At 43.0% G+C, this 25445-nt stretch overlaps 1 protein-coding gene across 2 annotated transcripts in view; it reads right to left on the bottom strand.

Annotated features, from left to right (window-relative positions):
• Positions 1–25445, bottom strand: part of ZC3HAV1 (zinc finger CCCH-type containing, antiviral 1) — a 52470-nt gene that overhangs the window by 16052 nt on the left and 10973 nt on the right. For both annotated transcript variants that reach the window (XM_010983178.3, XM_064487325.1), the window contains exons 2-8: positions 18550–18685; positions 14319–14571; positions 9614–10381; positions 8709–8807; positions 6328–6451; positions 4354–4528; positions 728–848 (exon numbers count right to left, since the gene is read on the bottom strand). In XM_010983178.3, coding sequence (XP_010981480.2) covers positions 728–848; positions 4354–4528; positions 6328–6451; positions 8709–8807; positions 9614–10381; positions 14319–14571; positions 18550–18685 — 1676 coding nt within the window. The remainder of the gene's footprint in view (positions 1–727; positions 849–4353; positions 4529–6327; positions 6452–8708; positions 8808–9613; positions 10382–14318; positions 14572–18549; positions 18686–25445) is intronic.

Below are 25445 nucleotides of genomic sequence, written 5' to 3'. Positions count from 1 at the left end.
CCCGTAATTGGTACAGGGCCCAAATCTCAGATACCACCTGGGAGTGCCAAGGACCACAGAAAGTCTCCTTTACCTATTTCAAAGCACCTACAGGGCTGGTCTTGATAGGACAAGTGTCTGACCACTGCAGGGAGCATCCCAGGAGTGCAGCTGATGGGACAGTGCATTCAGAGGGAGGGCAGTTCCTCCCTGGATCTCTTACTGAACACAACAGATGGGTGGGTAGAAGCTAATCAGAAGATATTTCTACAGTGGCTCAAATAAACATGGCAGAAGGCAAAGTCTTTAGAAAAAGTGATGGCTCAAACCATTAACCTCAATAAAGCCTAGAAGGAGAAGCAAGGTTCTAAATTTTGAAGGCACTCACAGACCCAAGGTCTCTACCACAGCCATCAGTGCCTGAAAATTCTGCCTCATCCTGGCAAGCAGCCCACCTAGAATCAGAACTTTAGAATGGCAGTGCTGGAAGTACCCCCAGAGGTCATGTAATCCAATCCTCCATTTTACGGGGTGCCAGGGGCTGGTCCCAGGGTTGAACAGCTCCCGTGGCAAATCCAAGGCTCCAGGGCACAGGTCTTCTGAGTGCCACTGGCTCCCACCCTCTGGACCACTTGCCTTGCTAAGAAGAACCCCAGTCCCGAGTATAGGATGCTCGCCTGCTCCGCCCCACTCCTGCATGTACGCCGCAGACCAGATTCCAACACGGGCACCAAATGCAGAAACTTACCTTGGAAACTCAGCTCGTAGTTTTGTGACCCCGCCTGAAATGGCACAATTCCCCTCGGACAGGATAGATAGAAAGACTCCAGGTACACAGAGTCGATGTTTGAAACATGCTGATTGTCTTTCTAATTATTAAAAAAAAGAAAAAAAAAGGTAAGAACTTCAGGGTAGTCTTTTAAGAAATTTCTACCATGGTATTTTATATAACTTTATTTTAGCTGTGGGATTTGAACAGGCACGCATCTCGCCTCCCAAACCAAATGGCCAAAAGGCTTCCAGGGTGGGGACATGTCACACCCTTTTGTAGTCTTCTCCACCGAGGGGCTGAGAACACAGTCTACCCTACAGAAACTCTGCAAGGCTCTAGGGTCCAGATCAGCCATATTCACTAGAACTTCCTTCAATGATGGAAATGTCCTCTGTGTTGTCCTGTATGGCAGCCACCAGGCACCTGTGGTTATAGAGCACTTAAAATGTGACCAGTGTGACTACGGAACTGATTCTTAATTTTACTTAAATTTAATTAATTCAAGTTTAAAATTAAATAGCCGTGGAGACATTGCTTTGGGAAAGATCCCCAGTGTTCTTTTTACTCGCTGCAAGTAATACATCCTTCCTTCTCCCAGAAAAAAAAGAACTAAATAGTCACGTACGGCTAGTGGTTGTCATACTGGACAGAACAGGGCCATTAAGTCAGTGACTGAGCATCTGCACAGCCTCGCATGGTTCACTGGGACCTTCCTCTGGCCCTGCCCTCACACTGGACTCCAGTTCTGAATGAGTAAGCGAGCGAAAGAATCAGTGGTAGAGCTTACAATGTATTCTTCCAGGAGACTTGATCTTACCTTCAGCTTATGGTTCACTAACCAGGTCTTGCCTTCGTCTTGTGCCTACATTACCACCTTGATCTTGGCTTTCTAGGCCTATGGCTTGCCCTTGCCCTGGGCAACCCCCTCAGATCATGGCCTCCTGCCCCTCAACGCCAGCTTTCACAGCTACTAAGCTTAGCCATCTGCTGGCACACCTCTCGAGGGTCTGGATCTGCACCCCCTGTCTGACGCAAAGCCCATGACTACCATCTGACTCTGCCTTCCAGCCACTCCTGCTAGAACTCCGTCCGGCACCACGGATGCCCACCGTCCTCTCCCTGTCCGCCATCTACGTAGGTTCGAGTCCTGGTTAAGCACTTTCACTTCCATAAATCAATTCTACCTTCCAGAGAGTTCACTGTCAAAACACAAGCACCTACACTTTGTTGGCAAAAGTTTCTGTTCTTCCAGTTCATACCTGAGAGGTTCCTAACCCAGAAATCTCAGTTGCCCAACTCTTAAGAAAAACTCAGTTACAAGATAAAACCTGTAGGGCCCTGTCTGAAAGCTATATGTCCCACCCTTTTCTCTAAATATTCTAACTTGTACACTGGATCAAACAAGGCCATCAAAGATCTATAAACTTGGACCGTAACACACTGAACTATGGGAGAAACCAGGCTGCTCCTATGTTTGTGGTTCAAATCTCATGGTATCACCATTTTTATTTTACCTGGAAAACCACCAAGGAAAACACCAAACCCAGGGCTTGTTTCCCTTCCTTCCTTTTCTCTCTTTTTTCTTTTAAAACAGAAGTGCCAACTCAATTTATATAATAATGGGTCTAATCAATATGAGAGTCAGAATTTATTCACATCCTCAAAGAACATATTCCAGTACGGTACAGGGAACTATATTCAACTTCTTGTAATGAGCCATTATGGAAAAGAAATTGAAAATATATATATGTACGTATATGTGGAACTGAACTGCTTTGCTGTACACCAGAAACTAACACTATAAATCAACTACATTTCAATAAAAAACAAGAATATAAAGAAGAACATATTCCATTTCTTAGACATGTGCCACAGATTAAATGAATACAACATTTTGTGTGGCTGTAGGTTGAAAGTTCCGCAACTCCATTTAACACAGCCTGGATGTCCCAGGGAGAACTCTGAATTAAAGTTTTATCAGGAAATTTCTCAGTGCTTTACTAGGAAATGTGAGTGACAGAACTTGTATAAGTTTAAATATGATCTAATCCCCAATGAGAGCTCTTTTTGGTCTCTGGGGCCCTGATGTCACTAGAATGCAAATACTTTCCAGCTTTTCTCCCTTACCTTACTGAAAGTTCCAAGTAGTTGACATAAGAACCATTGAGACCTATAGCTTATTTTCATTTACTTTATTTTTAAATTTTGTTTTATTTTATTTAGTTATTTGCTTTAATACCCAAGGCTAATGAATTTGAGTTTATAGTTTCTATTTCCACAAGCACCTGAGAGAATCACTTTTACAGAACTGTACTTTGACATCATCCTTGGCTTGAGCATAAGAGGAAACTGTGCAAAGCTCGGCATCAAGGAGTTTTCATGATGGGATGTTTGATGGGTCACCACAGGAGAGGAGAGCAAAGAGGAAGGGAACTGAGAGATGGAGCTCTGAGCCCTGTCCTCTTTGCATGGAGCAGCTCTGCATTATTCTAGTTTGCTCATTTCAGTTCTGTGAAAGATCATCTGAGAACTTGTATCCACCTCTAAGATGGCTGGGAAACCGCCGAGCTACTGCAGGGACCACAGGACTAAGGTGGAGGGCCTCCCTCACCACAGCACGCATGGTCCCCTCTGTGCGGCCCTCTAGGAGATGTTTTTCTCAGGCCTCACTAACAGGAAAAAAAAGCTGTGCTTCTCCTGAGTAACTGGAATGGTTTTCCCATAGAGGCACAGGGGAACTTGTAACGGGTTGTGTTTCTTTGCTTGCTTTGGCAGCTAGGGAGCTCAGAGCCAAATGTATGGCTCATTGACTTCTAACTATATAGAATCTTATGCTGATATTTCCTTGTCCCTACTTTGTCACTGGCTTCATTTTAATCTCTTGCTTTTATTTTCTCTTTCTCCTCACTCTGATTTCATTACATACATACCTAAGCACTCTCTCTCTTCCCCTCTTCAATCCTATGGTTCAAAGGGAAGAAGGGACACTAGACAGACACTCTGGTTATCTAAACTTCTACCCCCTATTACTATGTCCCTGTGGGGGTAAGCCTAGAATCTTCTAGTTCATCCGAAAACAGACTCTGACTGAATCCTAGTAACTATCTGTATCAGTCTTCTGATTTCTCACTCTTGCCTCCTTTTCTGGTTGGAAGTAATAGTCTCTGTGTATTTATGTACTAATACATAGAAAGCTATCTCAAGGTTCCACCCCAGTCCCCGATAGTGAGGAATGAAGGATATTTGACTGGCTCAGCAAGAAGTATCAAGAGGTTCCTTAAAAATAATTATAATTTTTTTAAAGGAGGGGGAGGGTATAGCTCGGTGGTAGAGCACATCCTTACGTGCACAAGGTCCTGGGTTCAATTCCTAGTACTTTCACTAAAAAAAAAAATCTATATATATAATTTTTTTAATGATGCAATTGGAGTATATGCTTGCTGAAAAACAAATGCAAATACAGCTGGGTACAATGTAAAAAAAGCACCACTTCTTCTACCATATCCACGCTCCATGGGTAACACATAGGCATCAGACATCGTGTTAATGGTTTCTCCCAAAGTTGGCAAGTTTATCTGCCCACGAGGAGGAACGGTACTCACCTTCTCCCCATACTGAACCCATTCGTCAGATCTATTCCTCCAGTACCAAAGCCACTTGGTGGTGAAGACAGAATTGGCTGGCATTGTGACGGATGAAGGCGTGGAGATACGTCGGATAGGATTATTGTCACAAGTCATTTTCCGGAAATTGATTTTATAATTGTCAATAGTAATGCTGAGAGGGAAAAGTTTAGCATTAACAAAATGCTTCACTGAAGCAAAATTCTTCTGTTTTCTACACTCTAGTTTTCCCTCATAAGAGCACAGAATTAAAACTTTAGAGCTGAAAAGGATCTTTGAATTTCCATTATATAACTTCTGGTCTTACACATAAAAGAAAAAACTGAAATACAGAGTAGCAATGTAGCCTGCATACACCACATATTTAATGGTGTCACAAAATGTGTTCTTCCCTCAAAAAATATCCCAGAAGAACACTGTGCCCACAAAAACCAACTGACTGGCTCAATGTTAGAAAGTCAGTTAGAGATTCACAGTCGGTCAGTTTTTTCAATAATTATTATTTAAATAGTTATGAAGGGGTGATTGGAGCCTTTTCAGGGAGCCAGCAAGATCTGAGGTATTTTCATAGTAACATTAAGACATAACTTGCCTTTTTCACTTTCATACCCTGACAGGTGCACAGTGGAGTTTTCCAGAGGCTACAAGATGTGTGATTTCACAACAGAATAATAAGACTTGCAAAAATAGAAAATAATTTCATTCTTCTCAATGAATTTTTATTTTGTTTTGGAAAATAGTTATTTTTGTAAATATACTTATATACAGCTATATATGCATATAACTATATAATCTATTAAAATGTTAACATGTAATGAGTTTATTATTGTTATTTTTGAATGAATCAATAAATATTTAATTTTTCTGTTTTGATTTTTAATATGGTAAATATTGACAGTTATAATCCACATAAACAGAAGCTCTCTGGGATCCGCTGTACATTTTAAGATTGTGGTGACAGGGGGAGGCTCCTGAGACCAAAAAATCTGAGAACTGCCACTCTAAGAAATGTCTCCTAGATCAGTGGTTTTCCACCAGGAGCAATTTTGCGACCCCAGGGACATGTGACAATGTCTAAAGAACATTTTTGGTTATCACAACTGGCATGTAGTGGATAGACACCAGGATAGACGCTAAATGGCCCCCAAAACAATTAATTATCTGATTCAAAAGTCAAGAGCGCTAAGGTTGAGAAACTCTGCTTCAGATTTACCTGGGGGGGAAAAACACACCTAGAAATAAGAAAACTGCTGATGCCACCCTCTACTGGCAAAATGCAGCAACACAGAATCTCCACCAAAGATTCTCCAGCTCCGCAGATGAAACGTCCGTATTTTCCCCCCAACCAAATTTCCTTATAAAACAGGATGCATCTATAAATAGAGTCATGGGTAGTATCCCAGCCCTAACAGAAACAGAAATGTAAGGCAGCCTCTTAGAAATCTCCAGGTTAGAGAAAAAAGCAAACAGAGGAAGCTTTAAAATGCTAAAGTATACAAAAAAATTCTGCCCCAGAACTACATGAAATGACTCAAATCATTTTCTCAAACTATGAAATTAAGCCAAAAGCTCTTTTGAGCTCATCATTTAGTACTTTTAATAGTCATATGATGAACTGATAGGAATACAAACTGACCTCTGCATCGTGTTGTTCTGCAGCACACCTTGACAAATATTAACTAAACAAATAACCGTGTCCTTGTTTATTTCACCTGAGTTAGCAAATAGTCCCAGAACTCCTAGAATTAGCCGGGTTCTGAGTGACTTCAAACCTGCCCAACTTCTGTTTTTCTGTTCATTAACCCATCAAGCATTTGCTTTTTTTTATCCAAAGAGTTCAGCCTGAATGGGATTCTGAGGGAAAATTGTTATTTCTTCTTCCCATCAACATAGCACTCCGCTTTCCTTTGATGATGCTGTGAAACTCACAAGCCAGACCAGCCATCAACTTACACGCAGATTTTGGGGTCACAAAAGGCCTTCTCAATATTCTCCATGAGCAAGAGGTCCATCCAGGTGTTTCCAATGAACATCTGCCACCGGTAGGGCAGGTGGAAGTGAACTTTGTGGCAGCCGTCTACAAAGACAGAAAAGAGGCCGGAGGGTTTGTTGCGTGGGGGTTCTAACCAATTCAACCAAGTTCACTGCTGACTTTTCCCATCAAGGCCTGCCTTTCCCACCCTGCCAGACCTGCAGGCACATTCCCCTGCCCATGCTGGCCTCCACCTGCACTGCCCCAAATCCATATCTCCAGGTTCTTTTATTACCCACGGAGACTCATCAGAAAACAAAATTCTCCACTCCCCAAAAAGCCACATCACCCACATGGAAATCTGAGGTCATTATAAATTTACAGTTACCCTTTCTGCACCCGCCACATGGATTTATTGAGATAAAATGCTCTCCAGCATAGGCAACTGCTTGTGTTTCCCTGAAGCCCTGGCCTAAAATTCTTCTCTTCCAGAAGAATTCCCTCACTCATCTCACGCTATTCTGACCTGCCTTGTATTTCATATTCCCTTAGCCAGTATTCAGCACCCAGGTTGTGCTTTACTATTTATGTATTTACTTATTTTATGGAGTTTTCTAATTTGTAGATGTTTTGATGTCCCACCTTAATGACAAACGCACTGAAGAAATGCCTGCATCACTGTTTAGCTTACATCTCCCTTGCTTCACTGGCATAGGACTAGGCATGCAAAAGATGGCCATTCAATGCGTACTGGCTCAATCATGAATTAATGTTAACAAATCCATAATACAGGAGCACAGGAAACAGTTCTGTTTTTCAGTTTGCATTACGTTTAAATCGTTTTGCAATGTCTTTTAGAACAAAAAGAGAGAGACTTAGACATCACAGGGAAACCCAGAGTGGCACTACTGAGATTTGGCTGATTCAAAAGTCTAACTATTTGTTATAGTCCGTGCCTTCCTCACACGCATTTAAATGGCTGCTATAAACAAATAAACAAATACATGAAAAACAGAAATTAACATGTGCTGGCAAGGATGTGGAGACATTGAAGCCCTTGTGCATTGTTGGTGAAAATGGAAAATGATACAGCTGCTATGGAAAACTGTGTGGCAGTTCCTCAAAAAGCAAATTAAACATAGATTTGCCACATAATCCAGCAATTCCACTTCTGGGTCTATACCCAAAAGAATTGAAGGAAAGGTCTCAAACAGATATTTTGTACACCTGTGTGGACAGCAGCATTATACACAATAGCCAAAAGGTAGAAGCAACTCAAGTGTCCATCAATGAATGAATGATTCCAACACAATGTAATAAAATATAACAGAATAGTATTTAGTCTTAAAAAGGACGGCAACTCTCACAAAGGCTTCAACATGGATGAACCTTGGGGACATTATGCTAAGTGAAGTAAGTCAGTGTCAGAAAAAAGACAAATACTGTGTGAGTTCATATACATGAGGGACATAGAGGAATCATATTCATAGCAGCAGAAACCAGAATGGCAGCTGCCTGGGGCTTTCCTGCTGGAAGGGGGAAATGAGGAGCTGTTGTTTCGTGGGTACAGAGTGTCAGTTTCACAAGATGAAAAGGGTTCTGGAAATCGGTTGCACAGCAGTATGAATGTAATGCACACTACTGAACTGTACACTTAAAAATGGTTAAGATGGTAAAATCAAGGTTATGTACATTTTACCATAATTCAAAACAAAGATTTGTTTAAAGACTTCTGATTTAGAGAACGCAGGGTAGAATCTCTTCTTCAGACACAAGGCGAATGTGTCTAAGGCCACTAAGTGATCAAGTAACGAATCGGACACGATGCCTGATGGGGCAGAGGCAGGAAAGGGAGGCAGCGGCGTGAGAGGAAGAGGGCAGCGTGTCCCCAGCAGTCCCGTGGGAGACGTTTCTACAGGAAGCCTGGTGGGAGGAGACACGGAACAGGTGTGGCTCCTTGGCTGGAGTGACACAAGTCAAAGAGTCCACGGCCCAGAAGAGAAGCAACACTTAGAGCATGACGGGAAATGAACTCTGAAAATGTGCCTGCTACGACACCTTTGTTTCTCGTAGATAAAAAGATGGACCTCTGATTAAGTATCATAGTTCACCTTAAACTGAATTGCAAAGGGAGAATGTATAGTATCATGCAGTGGTGAAGTGGGTAGTTTAGGGAAAACCCAAGTTCTGTCTGTGCATCTGTGACATGGATCAACAACAGAACCAAGTGTTGACCTGAAGTTTAATGAAGATGCATGTGAGATTCTTAGCATTGCACCTGACACATAGTAAATACTCAGTAAATGGTAGCCAATTACTATTAATAAAGTTTCTGCTTCTAGAAAGTCCTTAAGTTACTCACTAAGTTGACAACCCTTGTATAGATGGTCGAGGCAAATTTCATTTGAGCCACGTTCATCCATCCTGGAAGATGCGGTACTCGCAACGTCAGATACGGAATCTACAAAACAAAAGGGGATGCGTGTATGCTGATTCTAATATTTAAACTAAAAATCAAGATACCTGGTCTCAGTGGGAAAGACTATCTGAAAGAGGGGCTATGTTCAAGGAAATTCCTATGATTCACGTATTGCTCATGAGAACACAGACAGCCCCCCCATGGAACCGAACACAAACATTAGGATCACCTGAGAGTTACATTTACTTCTTAAACCATGGCTGAACGACTCCTGCTCTCAATAAATGTAGCTGCTTATTCCATACACTTCTAGGGCTGGCCCTTCCGTCTTCATGTCAGTCCCCTCACTGGCACTGATCCTTAATCAAAACCCTCTTTGCCCTTTAATAACTGCTAAGGAACATCCAAAGGGGAGCCAGCAGCCACAGCCGCTCTGCTGCAGGCACCTGAACTGGGGCCCCCTTTGTCCGTCAGTGACGCACGCAGAGCCCAGCCTAGCGCCCTCCTTACAAGCTCACTGGCAGGGCTAGCAGAAATCTGAGCGGAGTTCTGACCACAGGTGCCCTAGGCTGCAGCTCTGTTGCTTAAGGCAGGTGAAAAAGGAGGGACCGTGGGCGGAGCACTGCCTTGTGTGGGGGCAGTGGTCTCCCCATACGCGGACAGGGCCTGGGTTCTCAGTCTCTGCTTTCCAGAGCGTAACACATCTTTCTCCCCTCTGACTGTCGATGTTAAGCCAAAACCAGTGGCGCCAGTTTTACCTGCGCCAGTGGTTTCATCCATAACTTTACTAGAGCCCTTTGGTGGCACTGTGGACAGACTGGCCCGAAATGTCTTCTCTATGTGTTTACCGTTAACAAAGGCGGCTCCTACATTGTCAGCTGTAATTTTGCCAGGGGTCTGGACATTATGGTGAGTAGTTCCGGTGTCCTGATTCCTAGGTAACGATTTTTCTCGCTGTCTACTGGTTGTGGTTTTGTAATTTGAAGATTTCGCGGAAGTCCCATCTGGGGCCATCCCATCAACATTGTTAAAAATCGGCAAGCGCAGGACAGCTGGAATTTCACTTTTGTTCTCCGTGTTCCTGCAGTCTGAGGAAAGGACAGCCGGGCTCTTCCTGGTGGTTATGGTTTCGGGTGTTTGCGGAGAACCAACAGAGGTGGAGACAGCTTGATGCAGAGGAAACAAGCTCTCTCTGCTGGTGTCTTGGTCCTTCTGCCAGGATGTGGGGCCCTTCCATTTGGAAGCTGGTGCTGAATCCAAAGTGATGCCCTTTCTGTCATGATTCCCACGAAAGAGACTCTCTGGGCCTCCGTTCTCTGAAAACCTCTGGCTTCCCCCCACCTGACCTGTTCCTCCAAAACTGACAGCCGTAGAGGAGACTGGGGCAGGCTGAGAGCAATCCTGACTTCCCAAATGCACGAACTTGTGGGTGACAGCCTCCATCAGCACATCGTCCAGGCTGGGCTTCCGGCCGACCGGCTCCGGACTGGGTGTGCAGGACCTCTGAGCAGCAGAAGCTGAGGCTGATGGAAGAAATTCAAGGGTGCCCTGGAGTAATCGGTTTCTGCTCTTGCTTCTGCCTGTATATGGCACATCTCTGCGATGTGAGGAAGGAGCTAGGAGAGAAAAACGAAACAGGGAAAGTCAGTGTGAACACGGCTGGCTTCTCACCACTGTTTCCCCTCAGCTCTTCCAGGTCTGCTCTCCGAGTTCTACCACATCACTGGTGTGGGAAAGTCTTGAGAAGGTGGTTACAACAACGGAGGACGCCTGGCATCCTGCCAGCTTGGCAGAAACAACATCCCGTGGCCCAGAATAGCATGCGAACTGACCCTGGCTCTTCTCGGCTTCTCTCCTGGGGCTCAGACGTCACCCCCAAGCACCCAGCTCTTAGGTGGGGCTGTCCACATTCCCCATCATGCATCGCTGTGGTGAATGCAGGGACAGAATAGTTCAGGGAGGACTTTCCAAAAATAATTTAGATCTTGCCCATATTGTGATATCAGTGTACGTAACAAGTTAAGGACTCACGATACTTAGAACAACAACAAAAAAAGAAACTACAATAAACCTCTGATTTCATTTAAGCTAGAAAAGTTTCCAGAGTTCTCCGTCCAGCCCCCAAACGCCCAAGATGAAGTGAGTAATATCACAAAGAATTGGTCTCCCTCTAGAAACATGGTAAGTCACACTCCCAGGAAGCAGAGGGGAGGGAGGGAGCATGTGTGTTTGTGAGTGTGTGTGAAGTGTGGTATGCATGGGTGTGATGTTTATATGTGGCATGTGTCGTGCTGGGTGTGTGTGCATGCATGAAGTGTGTGTGCAACACATGTGTGGTATATGTATGAGGGGTGTGCATGTGGTGTGGATGCATGTGTGTCGGTGGGGTGTGTGCACGTGAGAAGTGTGTGCTGTGCGCATGTTATGTGTGCTGTGTGTGAGGTTTGTGTATGCGTGGGGTACGTCTGCATGTAGGTGGTTGTTTCTGTGTGCACGTGTGGAGTGTGTATATGCGGTGTGTGAGTTGTGCTACTGCATGTGGGGAAGAGAAGACGAGAGGCTCCTTCTCTTCCAAACCCCGGGGGGCAGGAGGAGTGGAGTACAAGCAGGCATCCTCCTCTGTCAACAACGGTTAACTAAGTAGATTAACCGGAAGTGACAACAAATAAAACTCTCTCTCTCGTACAGTAAACTCACATTGGGAAACTCTACCGAAAGCCATCCCTCCAGACGTCCCCTGTTCAGAGAGCACTGGGGTGAGCAAGAAACAACATGAGACATGGAATCGGAACATGTGAGCTTTGCCACTCTCTAGTGAGGCTCTGAAAACATTACTTTTCTTTTTTTGGAGGGGGAGGTAATTAGCTTTATTTATTTATTATTATTATTTTATTTTAATGGAGGTACGGGGGATGGAACCCAGGACCTTGTGGATGCAAAGCACTGCCCTCTAGCACGGAGCTATATCCTCCCCCTACTCTTCTTAATTCATAGTATTACCCTTCATTCTTCTAAAAATGATTTAAGTCTGCTTGCAATCAAAGTCACTTAAAATTCCCAAGCCTCAGTCTCCTTATCTGCCAAGTGAGGCCAATAATCCTCATGTCCCTTGTAAACTATAAAGCATCTCTCAAATATAAAAGGATATAATGCTTATTACCTTTCACAGAATCTTAGAATTATGTATTCTATTTGCTTCATAAAATTCATCTCCTCTATATCCACTTCATAAAGACATTAAAAACGGCAAGTGTTAATTCCATTAAACAACATGAAAATGCTTAAGAAATAGTACTAATCACTTTATACCCATTAGGATGGCTATTATCCAAAAAACAGAAAATAACAAGTGTTGGCGAAGAGGTGGAGAAATGGGGACCCTGGTGCATTGCTGGTGGGAATTTAAAATGGTGCAGCCACTGTGGAAAATGGTATGGTGGTTCCTCAAAAATTTAACACAGAATTACCATGTGGTCCAGCAATTCCATTTCAGAGTATGTATCCAAAGAACTGAAAGCAGGGTTTCAAAGAGGTATTTGTACACCCATGTTCATAGCAGAATAATTCACAACAGCCAAAAGGGAGAAGCAACCCAAGCATCCATTGACTGATGAATGGGTAAACAAAATGTCGTGTATCCGTATTCAGCCTTAAAACAGAAGGAAACTCTAGGCGGGAGAGTGTAGCTCAAGTGGTAGAACCCAGCTCAAGGTCCTGGGTTCAATCCCCAGCACCTCCTCTAAAAATAAATAAATAGACCTAATTACCTCCCCCCCACCAAAAAAAATTTTTTAAATTTAAAAATTAAAAAAAAAAAAGAAAGGAAACTCTCACACATGCTACATGATGAATGAATTTTGAGGCCATTATGCCAAGTGAAATAAGCCAGTCACAAAAAGACAAATACTGTATGATTCCACTTATAGAAATTTCCTATAGCAGCCAAATTCATAGAAACAGAAACTAGAATGGTGGTTGACAGGTGCTCTGGGGGAGGAGGAAAGGGGCTGTTTAATGGGTACAGAGTTTCAGTTTCGCAGGATGAAAAGAGTTCCGGAGATTGGCTGCACAACAGTGTGAATGTACTTAATGCCACCGAACACTTAAAAATGGTTAAGACGGTAAATGTTATGTGTATTTTTACCACAATTTTTGAAAAATTACATAAGGATTATATATATATATTTTTTTTTCCTTTTTTTTAAAAGGAAGGAAACTCTATCATGCCATAACCTGGACTGGATGAAACTTGAAGACACTGTGGTGAGCGAAATAAACCAGTCACAGAAAGGCAAATCCTATGTGACTCCACTCCCGTGAAGCAGGTGGAGCAGTCAGACCCACAGAGACAGAAAGCAGCAGGGGGGCTGTCAGGGGCTGGAGGGCGGGGAGAACGGGGTTCTTGTTCAGTTTCAGTTTGGGAAGATGATGAAGCTCTGGAAGTGGATGAGGGTGATGCTCACACAACAATGGGAATATAATGCCACTGAATGACACTTCGGTTAAAATGGCCAATTTTATATTATATTTGACCAACTTTTAAAAATAAACATAAAGAAATTTACAGTACTGAGAACTGTAAATTAAATTGTATACAGTGTTGCATGAATAAGCAACTTCCTGTGTTAACTGTCTCATGGTTATGGAAGAGAACGGCCTTGTTTCAAGGAGGGACGTGCTGATACAGAGTCAATCAGTAAAGTGATGAGGGAAGTCTCCTGAAGACAACACACCTCAGATGCTTTAACCATGAAACGGTCGCATGTGTGTGAGTATCTGTATGTCCACATATACGGAGAGAAAGAGGCAAAACGACTGGGACAAAACGTTAACACCTGGTCAATCCTTAACATTTTTATTTTTTCCCCTTAAAAAAGTTTTATCAATTAGCTTTTAGAAAAATGATAAGACATTTTTTTTAATCTCTTGTTGGGGGGATAGGGCTTAGCATAAAAATCAAACTGCAAAATCACGTGCGTAACTATGATCATAATTATGTAAAAACTGTGTATGTGTATGGACAACATCTGAAAGGGAAAACAGAGTTTGATGAGATGAGTGATCACAGGTAAAAGGTAGAGTGATCCTAGGTAAAGTTTCTCCCTCCTTGTGGTTTGTTTATTTCTGCCCTTGTTCTAATTTTTGTTTGATTGTTTCTGTTTGGGGGGAGGTAATTAGGTTTATTTATTTATTTAGGGTTTTTTTAAATGGAGGTACTGGGGATTGAACCCAGGACCTAGTGCTTGCTAAGCATGTACACTAACCACTGAGCTTTACCCTCCCCCTCTGCTTGTTCTATTAATTAAAAAGTAGAAGTTGGGGATTAATAGACACATATTACTATAAATAAAATAGGTAAACAACCAGGACCTACTGTATAGTACAGGGAACTATATTCAATTTCTTGTAACAGTAAATCATGGAAAAAATCTGAAAAGAAAAAAAAAATCTATGTATGTATATATGTAACTGAATCACTTTGCTGTACGCCTGAAACTCACATTGTAAATCAACTACACTTAAAAAAATTTTTTTTAATGAGAAAGCACTTACCTTTCCAGCCAGAGGACTTCTTTCGGCTGTGCCTGCTGTTGCAGATGTCCTGGATGTTCTGGACCACGCTTGAGCTCAGGCCGTGTTCCTTCATGATCACCAGCACCTTTCTGTCCATCAGGTTGTGGGACCTGAAGCAGTTGGTGTAACCACAATCCCCTCGGGTAAAGTGTTCGCAGACGTGGAGCCTTTCACATGGTGGCTGCTGCTTACAAATCTGTCTTCCACCCTCGCCCTTATAATTTTTGCATATCTACAGAAGAGAAAACAATAGCCAGAGATAAAACATGTTTCTGTACATGCCACACATTCACTAAGGAATGTTTATATAAAAATTTCAGAAGTAAGCAGAGATATATGGAAAAAAATGGACTTGTATCCATTATCTTTGGTGAGTTGTATTCAACCGATGATTTATCGGGGGCAGAATAGGCCTACAGACTAACAAAGAAACATGAATATGATTAACTTCCTTTGGAAGAATCAACAGAAGATGGCCAGCCACAGATAGGACCAAACAGGACCCAAAGGGAGCCCAACATTATAAAGGAACCCCAAAGAGAAAGGACTGTCTTTGGATATCAACTCATTCTACAGTTAAAAGGATACAAAGGTCTTACCTGCACCTGTTGGGAATCTAGACTCTAAGCGAGGCAGAGCGTGGCAATTTCTCAAAAGATCAAGTAAACAAGATAATTTTTATATTTCTATGTAAATAGGTATATCCACATACCTAGCTCCACAGAGATGTAGTTCTCACTAAAAGCAGGGCAGAGGAAATACTGTCCCTGAGACCAGACCACCTGATGCAGGACTAGAAGATGTTGGTTTAAGTCTGCAGCCCTGGAACAGGGACACGTGACCTCACCTGAATTGCTTACTTGCTCCCAGCCTCTTTCCTCTCCGGTAAAGGAGGAAAATATTTGCTGTCCTTACCTAACCAAGTTGCAGCAGATTAAATTAAAAAAAAAAATAAGTAAATGTGTTGTACAAAATATAAAATGTGAGACAAAGGTTTGAATCATTACAGAAGGACTCTTAAAGATGAAAACATTTATAAGTTGTCTCAGACTCTGAGCAAACCAGGTCAGCACGATTCACTGCGATGTACCCAAGGGGCAAAGACACAGAATCAGACTCTAGCAGCCATGATTTAGCCACACAGACAACTTCTAAAATCGAATGCAAATAGGCATTATTGTTACTGATTCTACTATCCAGATTCTAGACTCCAGGGACTCTAGACCAGCACTTCTCAAAGTGTGGTCCCTGGACCAGCAGTGTCACCTCCAACTGGAAATATATTAGAAATACAAATCCCCAGGTCCTTCCCCACATCTACAGAGTCAGAACGGCCAGAGGTGAGGCCAGCAACCTGGGTTTGACAAACCCCCCAGCAAATTCTGATGCACCCTAATGCTTGAGATCCAGTGTTTTAGAGGCTCTGGTAAAAAGGGAACAATTAGCAACTTCACAAATGATACTCTGGTTAACATTCCTAGTACCAGGCTGATGGTTAAGTAAGAATGCTCCTGCCAGAACAAACGGAAGCATTTCTTCCTTTAATAAGCACAATTCGATTTTACAAGTTTATACAGCAGGCAGTCAAATTTGTCTGATGCTTCTATGTCCTCACAAGTCAAGACAAAGTGAAAAAGTATGAACATTTTAAGTTTTTAAGGCAAGTAATGGGGGAAGGGTGTAGCTCAGTAGTAAGAGTACAGCTCAGTGGGAGAGTGTGTGCTTAGCATGTCGGAGGTCCTGGGTTCAATCCCCGGTACCTCCATTAAAATAAATAAATAGTAAATCTAATCACCCGTCCACAGCCAAAAAAAAGGTGGGGGGCAGGTGGTGTGTCTTATCCACTGCTGCCTTTAGGATTTAACTTAGTGCCTACCACTTACAGGCACTCCTGAGTGTTAGTTGAACAAATACAAAACAAATAACTGCAGTGAGACCCAAAAGGATTAAATGCCTTGTTCACAGGTAGTGAGTGGCAGTCAGGACTCTGAGAGACATGGACAGACCATCCTTGACCAACTATCCATGGAACTAGTTGAACTCTGGTTGAACTCCTCCTGCCCTACTCCCTCAAGTTAAAACACTCTGTTAGAGACGACTCTTGCCCAGGATTTTCAGACACTTATGTTATCGATGCTCTAGTCAGTTCCCCACTACAGGAACCAGCTCCTCAGACCTCTGGCTCAGGAAACAGTGCAGTCTCCCAGTCTGTGATCTTAACTCTGACAAGTGGTAGATGGCAATTAAGTTATTAGCTAAAAATAGACTTCAGGCACAAAGCTTCCCACACCACCCACTAATCATGGGTACTGAATTCTTAAAAGGGAAAGGGAGCCTCAGGTGACACTTGGGACTCTGGGATAAAAGGATGACAACAGCATTTTCCTAGGAGGACGTCACTTCACTTTTGTCCGTGGCCTTTTCTGGGATCCCTCAGCAACAGCACCTTCTAGTAGGTTCTTCACCAGAGAAAGGAGGCGCTTCCACTGCCCTTGTTCTCCCAGGACGTGATATAAAAATTCCTTGGTGATTTGGAGAATTGAAGCAGAGAGCAGGCCCGATGAGTGAGCTTTCCAAACCTCCAAGTTTAACACTAGACTAAGGGGACCACAGGGCAACACTCCTCTCCAGGGTCATAACAAGACTTCACCCTTCTTCACAGAAAAGGAAAAGGCGGGGATGCCTCTGCCTGTCAACAGGAACTTTAACGAGGTTGGTGTGTAAGGCGGTTCCCCCGTCCTGGCAGCCTGGAGGGACTAGACACGCCCATGAGCCCAAGGCTATAGAGATTCCAAGACAAGACTTCTACTCCCTGGGCTCCTGGACACAGAGACGAATCCAAGTACCTGGATGAAAGATGCAAGAGGAAATTGGGTATATATTCCTCCCCCTCTCCCTCTCCGAACACATTTTTACATATGTGTTCATCTGTAAAATCATCAGTGGTCAACTCAAAATCACCTGTCAGGTCCTAAGTTTTTTAAGTCCTCAGGGAAACACATTGAGCTTACAGTCAAAAGGTGTTTGACCCTCCAGATGTCCCTAACAGCCATCTTGTCGTCTATAAAAGCACATCAGAATTTCAACCTTGCTTATCTTGTCTCCATCCCTTCCACCCACTCCATTTGGGTCTTCCATATGTTTCTATGCCTCTCCTTCAGTGTGAGGCTAACCTCTCTACTCATGGATTTTTTCAGGTCAGATACCATTCTTTAAACAGCATCCTCCAATTTTCAAGTCAATATTCCTGTGTGGGTGAGACTGTTAATTATCTGCCATTGTCCTTAACTTCCTTCTAATAATAGAAGCTCCCAAGTTTCAACTAGGCACATAGTTACCTGGCCAGAAACTACATTTCCCAGCCTCCCTTCTACTTAGGTGTGATCATGTGATAAGGTCTGGCAAATGAGAGGGGAGAAGATGCACTCTATGTGTCCAAGTCACAGCTTTGGAAAAGGACGCTGCTTGCCTTTCACTCACTCCTGCTGGCTAGAAAATGGTGACAATAAGAGCCTCACTGTACCTGCACAGGGAAGCCACATGTTGAAAGAGAACAGATTCTCTAATGGCCTGAGTCCAATAATAGAACAGATAGGTTATATATAAGATTACAGGGCTAACCTGCTGGTCTGAGTCCCTGCAAGACATCATGGAATCCAGCTGCCTGACCACTGGCCTACCTGCCTGCCTACATCTTAGGCAAGGCCAAAAGTTGGCAAACTATTTCTATAAAGGATCAAATAGCAAATATTTTAGGCTTTGCAGGTCATTCAGTTCCTGCTGCAGCTACTCAACTCACTCTTGTATCGAGAAAGCAGCAATAGACAATATGTAAATGAATGGATGTGGCTGTGTTCCAATAAAACTTTATTTATAGAAACAAGTGGCAGGCCAGATCTGGCTCAAGGGCTGTAGTTTAATGACCCCAGATTTAGGCTATCAAGTGATAGAAAAACAAAGCAATATTTTATTTGAATCGCTGCATTTTGAGGTCTCTTTCTTACAACAACTTAGCCTGTACCCTCATCTTCCAAAACCTTGACTCAAAGCCCACCTCTTCTAGGGGGTCACCCTGATGTAAAGCAACAGTTAGTCCTACCATTATTTCTTCAGATCACACCCACTCACACAGGGTTCTCTGCTCGCACTAAAGCACACCCATGACAAGACACTGCCAATGGTACTCCCCCTGCCTGGAGAGAGAACTTACCTCGGGCAAAAAGAAAGGGTCATTTTGAACGAGGAGCACTCTTAATTCCTCTTTGTTCAGTCCAGAGAGTTCATGATTTTTCAGGACCTTGAAGTTCTCCTCTGAGAGAACCTCGTGAGAGTATTTGCATAAATTCCTGGAAGGAAATGACAATTGTCAGTGTTTCCACTTCACAGAAGTAAAGAAAAAGCAATCACCCAGGGAACTTTCAGTCACTGAAAATCAATGCCCATATCTTTTAGTAACTAATACAGGTTGGTCCTGCTTAGAGAATACACTTCAAAAATATAAATTGGTGAAATATTTAGATGGGAGGAGGTAATATGAGGATTTTTTTCACAAATTATACACATCTATACTTTAAATTATTGCAATACTTCTTTAAACAATGTCTCCTCCAGTATACAGTAACGATGTGAGACCAGAAAAAAACTGGCAAAGAAACTGAACCCAATTGATTAGAAATGATTGCTCGTTGAGAGACAAAGAGTAAACAGGCTAACACATCTATGGATTGACAATAAAATCAACAGGAAAAGAGAGTTCCATTTATCAAACATTTAAATTATATGAAATTGTTCCTTGTTTTCTCTCTCCTATGCCTTACATACCAACGTAAACCTATATTATTTGTGAGCACAAAAGAACAGAACAAGCTCTTAATTGTACACATCAAACAATTCTGCAAAGAAAAAGATACAAATCTCCTTCCCTTGAAGACTGATGATTTAAGTCTGATAACAACTTTCTATGATGATGAAATTGTTCTATAATCTGTTTTCCAAGATGTAAGCCATACACGACTACTAAGCATGTGAAATATAGGTAATAAGAATTAAGAATTTAATTGTCTATTTTACTTAATTTAAATTTGAATCGCCACACATGACTAGTGACTACCCTATTGCATGGCAGAGATTTAAATCTTTGCTATTCAAAGCGTGGTGGGAGAACCAGTCACCATTATCTGGGAGCTTGTCGCAGATTTAGAATCTCAGGGCAGTTCTACTGAATCAAAACCTGCCCTTTAACAAGATCCCCAGATGATTAAATCATCCTGAAGTCCCACAAGCACTGACTTAGCCCATTGAGAAACCCTGACAACACGGGTGTTTTCATTAGACAAACGTAATTTGACAGTTATTAATGTCCACATAACAAACACGTTCTTCACTTTAACCTACAGATGCTCCCTATCATAGCACCAACATCGTCAGATTTATGGTTTTAACAGTTGTTAATATGATGGGATATTAATATTTTCGAGTTTGCACAACCATTATCAAGTTGTCAGGTGGTTAGGTAACGGCCAGAGTTTCATTATAAAGAAACAACCTTTGTACAATCTTTCTTCTTTTATCTTATTTTCTTGAGATTTATTCCTTCTGGAGTATTGCATCAAAAGACCAAATAATTTTCTTGGCAGCATGTGTTTTATTTTGATCTCCTGCTCTCCAGGAAACATAACAGCAATCTAAGAGTGTGCCTATTTTCCCACAAGCACATTAACATGGAGTTTTACCATTTTTGCTACTTCAATAGGTATGAAATACACATTCGCTTTTAATTTGCACTGTAATTATTAGCAAGACTGAAATATTCCCACATGTAGGCTTGCTGGTTGTATTTTGTCTTACTTATACTACTTTATTTCTTTTATCTAGTAGGTACTGACCTATAGATTTGTAACTGTTCTTTACATTTTTAATGTTGATTTTTACCAGCCTTGTTTATTTCAAGTAGTTCTGCATTTTCTCCTTCTTATTAAGAATTTATTAAGGTTGTTGTTGCTGAATTTCTATATGATCAGGTCCTTCCAATTCACCAATTATAATTTAGCCCACTGTTCTAATACTTGAGAAATTAATTCCTCCACCACAGCTGGATAACTGTAATATACCACTTTGTTTCACTTTTAAAAGACAGGGTTCCAACTTTGATTCTTTAAAACATCTGGAGCTTGTTTTAACAACCTACATCAGAGGAGGACAGAAAGTGCTTTATATCAACCTTTCTCAATAATGTCTGTTAAATAGGATTCCTTCCTTACTATCTTGTTATAGAGGACGACTATTTGTTAATTTTTAGCAAATTTAGAACTACTGGAATCCCTATTATGTTTCTAGCAATCCACTGTTCTGCCTTGAATCCGATACCATACAATTTGAATGTCCTTTGCACCATACTTAAAATATTAACAAAGTAATTTATCCTATTATTGGCTTATTCCTATTCAAAAACCTCTTCAGTGAGCTTCACCATTATTTTTTCTATAGAAAATTATTATGGTTTTGTCAATTTCCACAAAATATCATATTAAGAATCTAATTTGTGTTAACTCCATAAATTAGATTAGATATCATGTCAGCTTAACTATATTAAATCTTCTGATTCTGGAACAGAAAATATCTCTTCATTTATTCAAGTCTTATTCTATTTTTCTTATTGAGAATTAAAATCTTTCTTTTAATAGCTCGCTTTCATTTCCCAAATATTAAACATATGTCAGTTGCCACTATTTTCAGTTGTTCATCACTAGTAAACAAATGCAAATGAATGCAAAATTATCTTACTGAATTGACATTGATTTTTTTTTAATGTAAACATCTAAGCAAAAGTTACCCTCTAAGAATTAATCTTTAAAAGTAACCATTCAAAAGCTGCTGCCTGTGTGCAGGGCATTTCTGAAACACTTCGGAACGGCCTTCAGTTCTTGCTATGGAGCCTCATAAGAAAAACCAGAATCAACCACCATGGCAGCCATCGCCCAGGCCCTTCAAGCCCAGCCAGCCCTCACGTGCACCCTGCTCGCGCCCAAGTCAAGGGCAGCTGCTCAGGCTCTGGCGACGCCTGCATCCTGGCCATTTTCTCAGGCATGCCCTCTCCTGCCTTTCTCCACTGGCAGTCCCTGGCTTTTCATGCGTTTCTGGCGCTCCCCTGATAAAATATCATAGGGTACAGACCTCAGCTCTCTGCTTGCTCTTGGGTTTTGTGGTTTCAGATAACTGCTCCCTCCACAGCCCCTGGCTCCCAGAGCCCCCAGCAGTGGGGCTAAGACCCCACCTTGTCACTGCCCCAACCACCGTGGGCGGGGAAGTCCGTGAAGAGACTCTAGAGCAGGAGGGGGCTCAGCCTTCAGCCCAAAGCAGAACGCTCTCCCATGATGAGCCTCATTACCTTTAAAGGCATCTCACTCCACCTAGCATTGTCATTTAAGAGTCCCAGTGATACGGAGCTGAAAACAACCTCACTGAAACACCACACCTCCAGGCTGGTTCTACCTCTGGCTGGGGGGTGGGGGGGTGGGGGTCTGACAACTGGTAGTTCCTCCTTAGGGAGGAATGAAGAATCCTTGCTTTCCCTTGATCTCCAGTCCAGCCATTGTGAACACAGGGCCAAGACTATGGTACCTCCTCCTGTGGCCAAATTAGAATCACAGATGCGGACTCAGCCCCGCTCCAGGTCCCAGTGAGATGCTGCATTGGTCATACGTGTCCGGTGCCTGCACGGTCCTAGCCAGAGGAATGGGGCACTTCCAAGGCCCCTGAAGTCCACATTTCCTCTAAATAACTAAAGGCAGCCAGGCAAGCCTAACAAGAACTTCTCTTCCTGGTACCCTGAGTGTCCAGCCTTTCTCAAGTCCACCCAAGACACGTCTGCAGAAGGGCCCGCCTAGCACAGGCTGCGCCAGCTGAGTCCTTGCTGCTGCCTGTCTGAGGACCCAGATTCACTTTTCATTTCTCATCTCCATCCTCAGGCAAACCGCTCTTTCCTCTGGATTCCATGATACTCATCTTGAACCCAGCTTCAGTCAGCAACACGTTTATGTCTAGCCTTGGTTTCTGACCTGCAGCCAACCCCGCCCCACCCCACCTTCTGTTTTCCTGCTCTGTTTTCCCACATTCCCAAGACTTCTCCAAACTTCCCCTAGGGGCTTTATCTTTGCCCTGATTTCAGCATATTGTTCAGGGTAGAGCAGTTTGTGCTCACCTATTTGGGGCTTAAGAACGACCAGCAGTACAGACATTAACATTTATTACATATTTACTAAGTGACAGGAACTTGCATCTGGTATTTATAACCTATGTGGAAAAGTTTACTTTTCACTTTGGGAAACTGAGGCTGGGAAAAATGAGAACTCAAAGGAGACTTAAATAATAAGAGCAGATAACTGAACCCACATCTCAAAAAGCAAATGAAAACATAACCTGGAAAAATGAACAAAAACAGGTCTGAAGTTTTTCCAAACCAGAAAAAAAAAATGCCATTCTGGATTATTCGAGCTACTGTCCCCCAGTACTAAGCAGAAAATTGAGAGTCAGGTAGGAGAAGAGAGAATGCGTGTAAATCTCATAAGCGGTGTAGGAGGGACACAATAAAAGAAACTATTTCTTATGATCGGCATCGAGAAGACAGGTTCAGCAGCATCAGTCACGGTCAGCGCTTGCTGGAGGTCATGTTCAGGTTTAAGATGCAGAAGCTTCCTTCCCACGGTCTTCTGACCACTCCGTCCCAGATCCAGCTCCCTAAAGTTGGCTGCGAGGCTCTAGCCAGGAAACAGGGTGAGAGTCTCCCAAGGCCTCTCGGGGTTCTCAAAGCCAGTGGTTCTCAAAGCAAGGTCCCTCAACCAGCATCACCTGGGGGGTTGTCTGAAATGCAAATTCTCAGGCCCCCATCACAGACCTACTGGGTGAGTCTCAAACTTCTCCTAGCTCACATCAGAATCATCTAAGAGTTTGTTAGAACACAGATTGCTGGGATCCACCCCCAGGGTTTCTGATCAGTAGGTCTGGGGCGAGGGCTAGTAATCTGCATTTCAGACAACCTCCCAGGTGATGCCTGCGCTGCTGGTCCGATGAGCACACTTGGAGGAAGGGCGCTCAAGGTTACCTTCTCCAACAAAAGGACAGTGGGTCCAGCAGAAGGCTGGTTCACAGCCACAGGGACTCCCCACCTCTCAGAACAGAAAGGAGCTGGCCCATAAACCCTGAAGAACAGCCCAGGGAAACACAAGTGTTTGCAGAATGCTGCTTGTACTTGGAGCAGATAACTTCAAACAGCATGAGTTGGGACAGGAGATGATAATTTAAAAAAAAAAAAAAGCAAAGATGGCCTTGAAAGAGGGAGGAATGTCTCTGAATCTCAAGCCAAAAGCTTAAAACAAATGACCTTTTTACCTTTCTCTTCCAGCCACAGAACGAAATGTTATTTTAACCCTGGCAAGAAATCCTTCCCCCACCACGGATGAGGTCTAGCCTGCAGAGCAGTTCTCTGCCTGGGCCACACGTAATAATCAACCGGGGAGTGTTTAGAAACACCCAAACCTGAGCCACACCCTCAGGGACTGATTTAATTTGACTGCATGGGGGACCCCGGACAACTCCAGTGCGCAGCCAAGGTTAGGAATTGCTGCGGGGCCTGTCAGATGAAATTCTAAACTGGGTTCCTGAACTACATGCTCACCTGTGAGCTCTTACACTTCCCAAGTTGGTAAACACCACGTCGACTCTGGGCTCAACAACCAGACCAACGGGAAAAAGATTACCTAAGGGAGAGTCTTGTTTTCTGAGAGTGATTTGTATCAAAATACCCCTTCACTTTTCATACTTGCCTCCACTGCTCTCCAACACCTCATGGGGGAGGGTGGACAAAGTCAAAGAGCCAGTCGATTTGTACAGAAAACAGGAAATAGCTCACCATGATGTAAGCCAGGTGAAAAAGGAACCAGGATGTGTGAAAGATAAAAATCTAGAGAACCACTGGTCTAAAGAATAAAACATCATCAATCCAAAACTACCCGAATAAATACTGTTTTAAAGTCATGGGACTCCTATTCTCTGTATGTTTGTACTTCTGATGTTCAAGATTAAACTGTCGTGTTGCTAGAGGCAGGGGTCGGTTCACTGAGCCTGGAACCCCTAGTAAGATGGAACCTAGTAGAACCAGAGTAGCCCAGCAGAGAGCACAGGAGCAGGGTCAGGAACAATGTGGGGGGAAAAAGGGTGGAGCTGAAGAAATGTGTTCTAACCACAACTGTATTACCTGGAGCACTCTAGGCAGAAAGAAGAGGATGCCAGCTGACTGCTGTAATGGGGGGAGCCCCAGGTGCAGATGGCCGAGGGCTTGGAGGGGGCGGGGAAGGGAGAGGGGAGAGGAATGCATCTGGTAGGCTGCAAGACTCTGGGCAGCAGAGGGCAACAGGAGGGGACCAGGCCAGCTGAGGATGGGGGGTAGGGGGCAAGGAACTGACTGTAGTCTATAATTGTACTGAGAGTGAGGCAAACAGTTCAGGTGCCACCAAAACACTGTCTACTATTAAAGGCTATCTCCCCAGTTTGACTTACTTCTCTGCTCCTCTAAATGAGTGGTTCTTAAACTCTGCTGCCCATTAGAACCACTTAGGCACTTTTAAAATACCTCAGTGCCCAAGTACTATCCTACACCAACTCATTCAGAATGTCTCGGGGTAGGAGCTGGGCATCAGTATTTTTTTTTAATTCCTCAAGCGATTCCAATGTGCAGCAAAAGTTTGGGACCATCGCCCTAGGTCCTCATCAGGACTGAGAGAAAGCACCGGAAGTGAAGAGAATGAAGGGCAGGAGGTAGTGGTGGTACTGCCAAAATCACGATGATTGGACAGTGTAGGTCACACAAGGCTCCTCTCCCTGAGCAGACCTCCTCTCCCCCTGCCACACTTACCAACATAAATCCCTTTGGAATTTAAGAAGAATATAAACTAGAGAGAAATAGGAATGAACTGGTTAACAGTATTTGAGAATTCCTTTAGTGATAAAGGGGCAGAAGCTTCTAAAACAGCCTATGGTTTGCAACACAAAGTATGTACTCAATAAATATTTGTTGATGGAGTGAGTAGAATGCCCGAGGATGTCCTGTGG

This window comes from Camelus dromedarius, chromosome 7, assembly GCF_036321535.1.
Source record: "Camelus dromedarius isolate mCamDro1 chromosome 7, mCamDro1.pat, whole genome shotgun sequence".
Taxonomy (NCBI): domain Eukaryota; kingdom Metazoa; phylum Chordata; class Mammalia; order Artiodactyla; family Camelidae; genus Camelus; species Camelus dromedarius.
The sequence above is the reverse complement of the archived record's forward strand: the minus strand, read 5'-3'. Positions and strand labels throughout refer to the sequence as shown.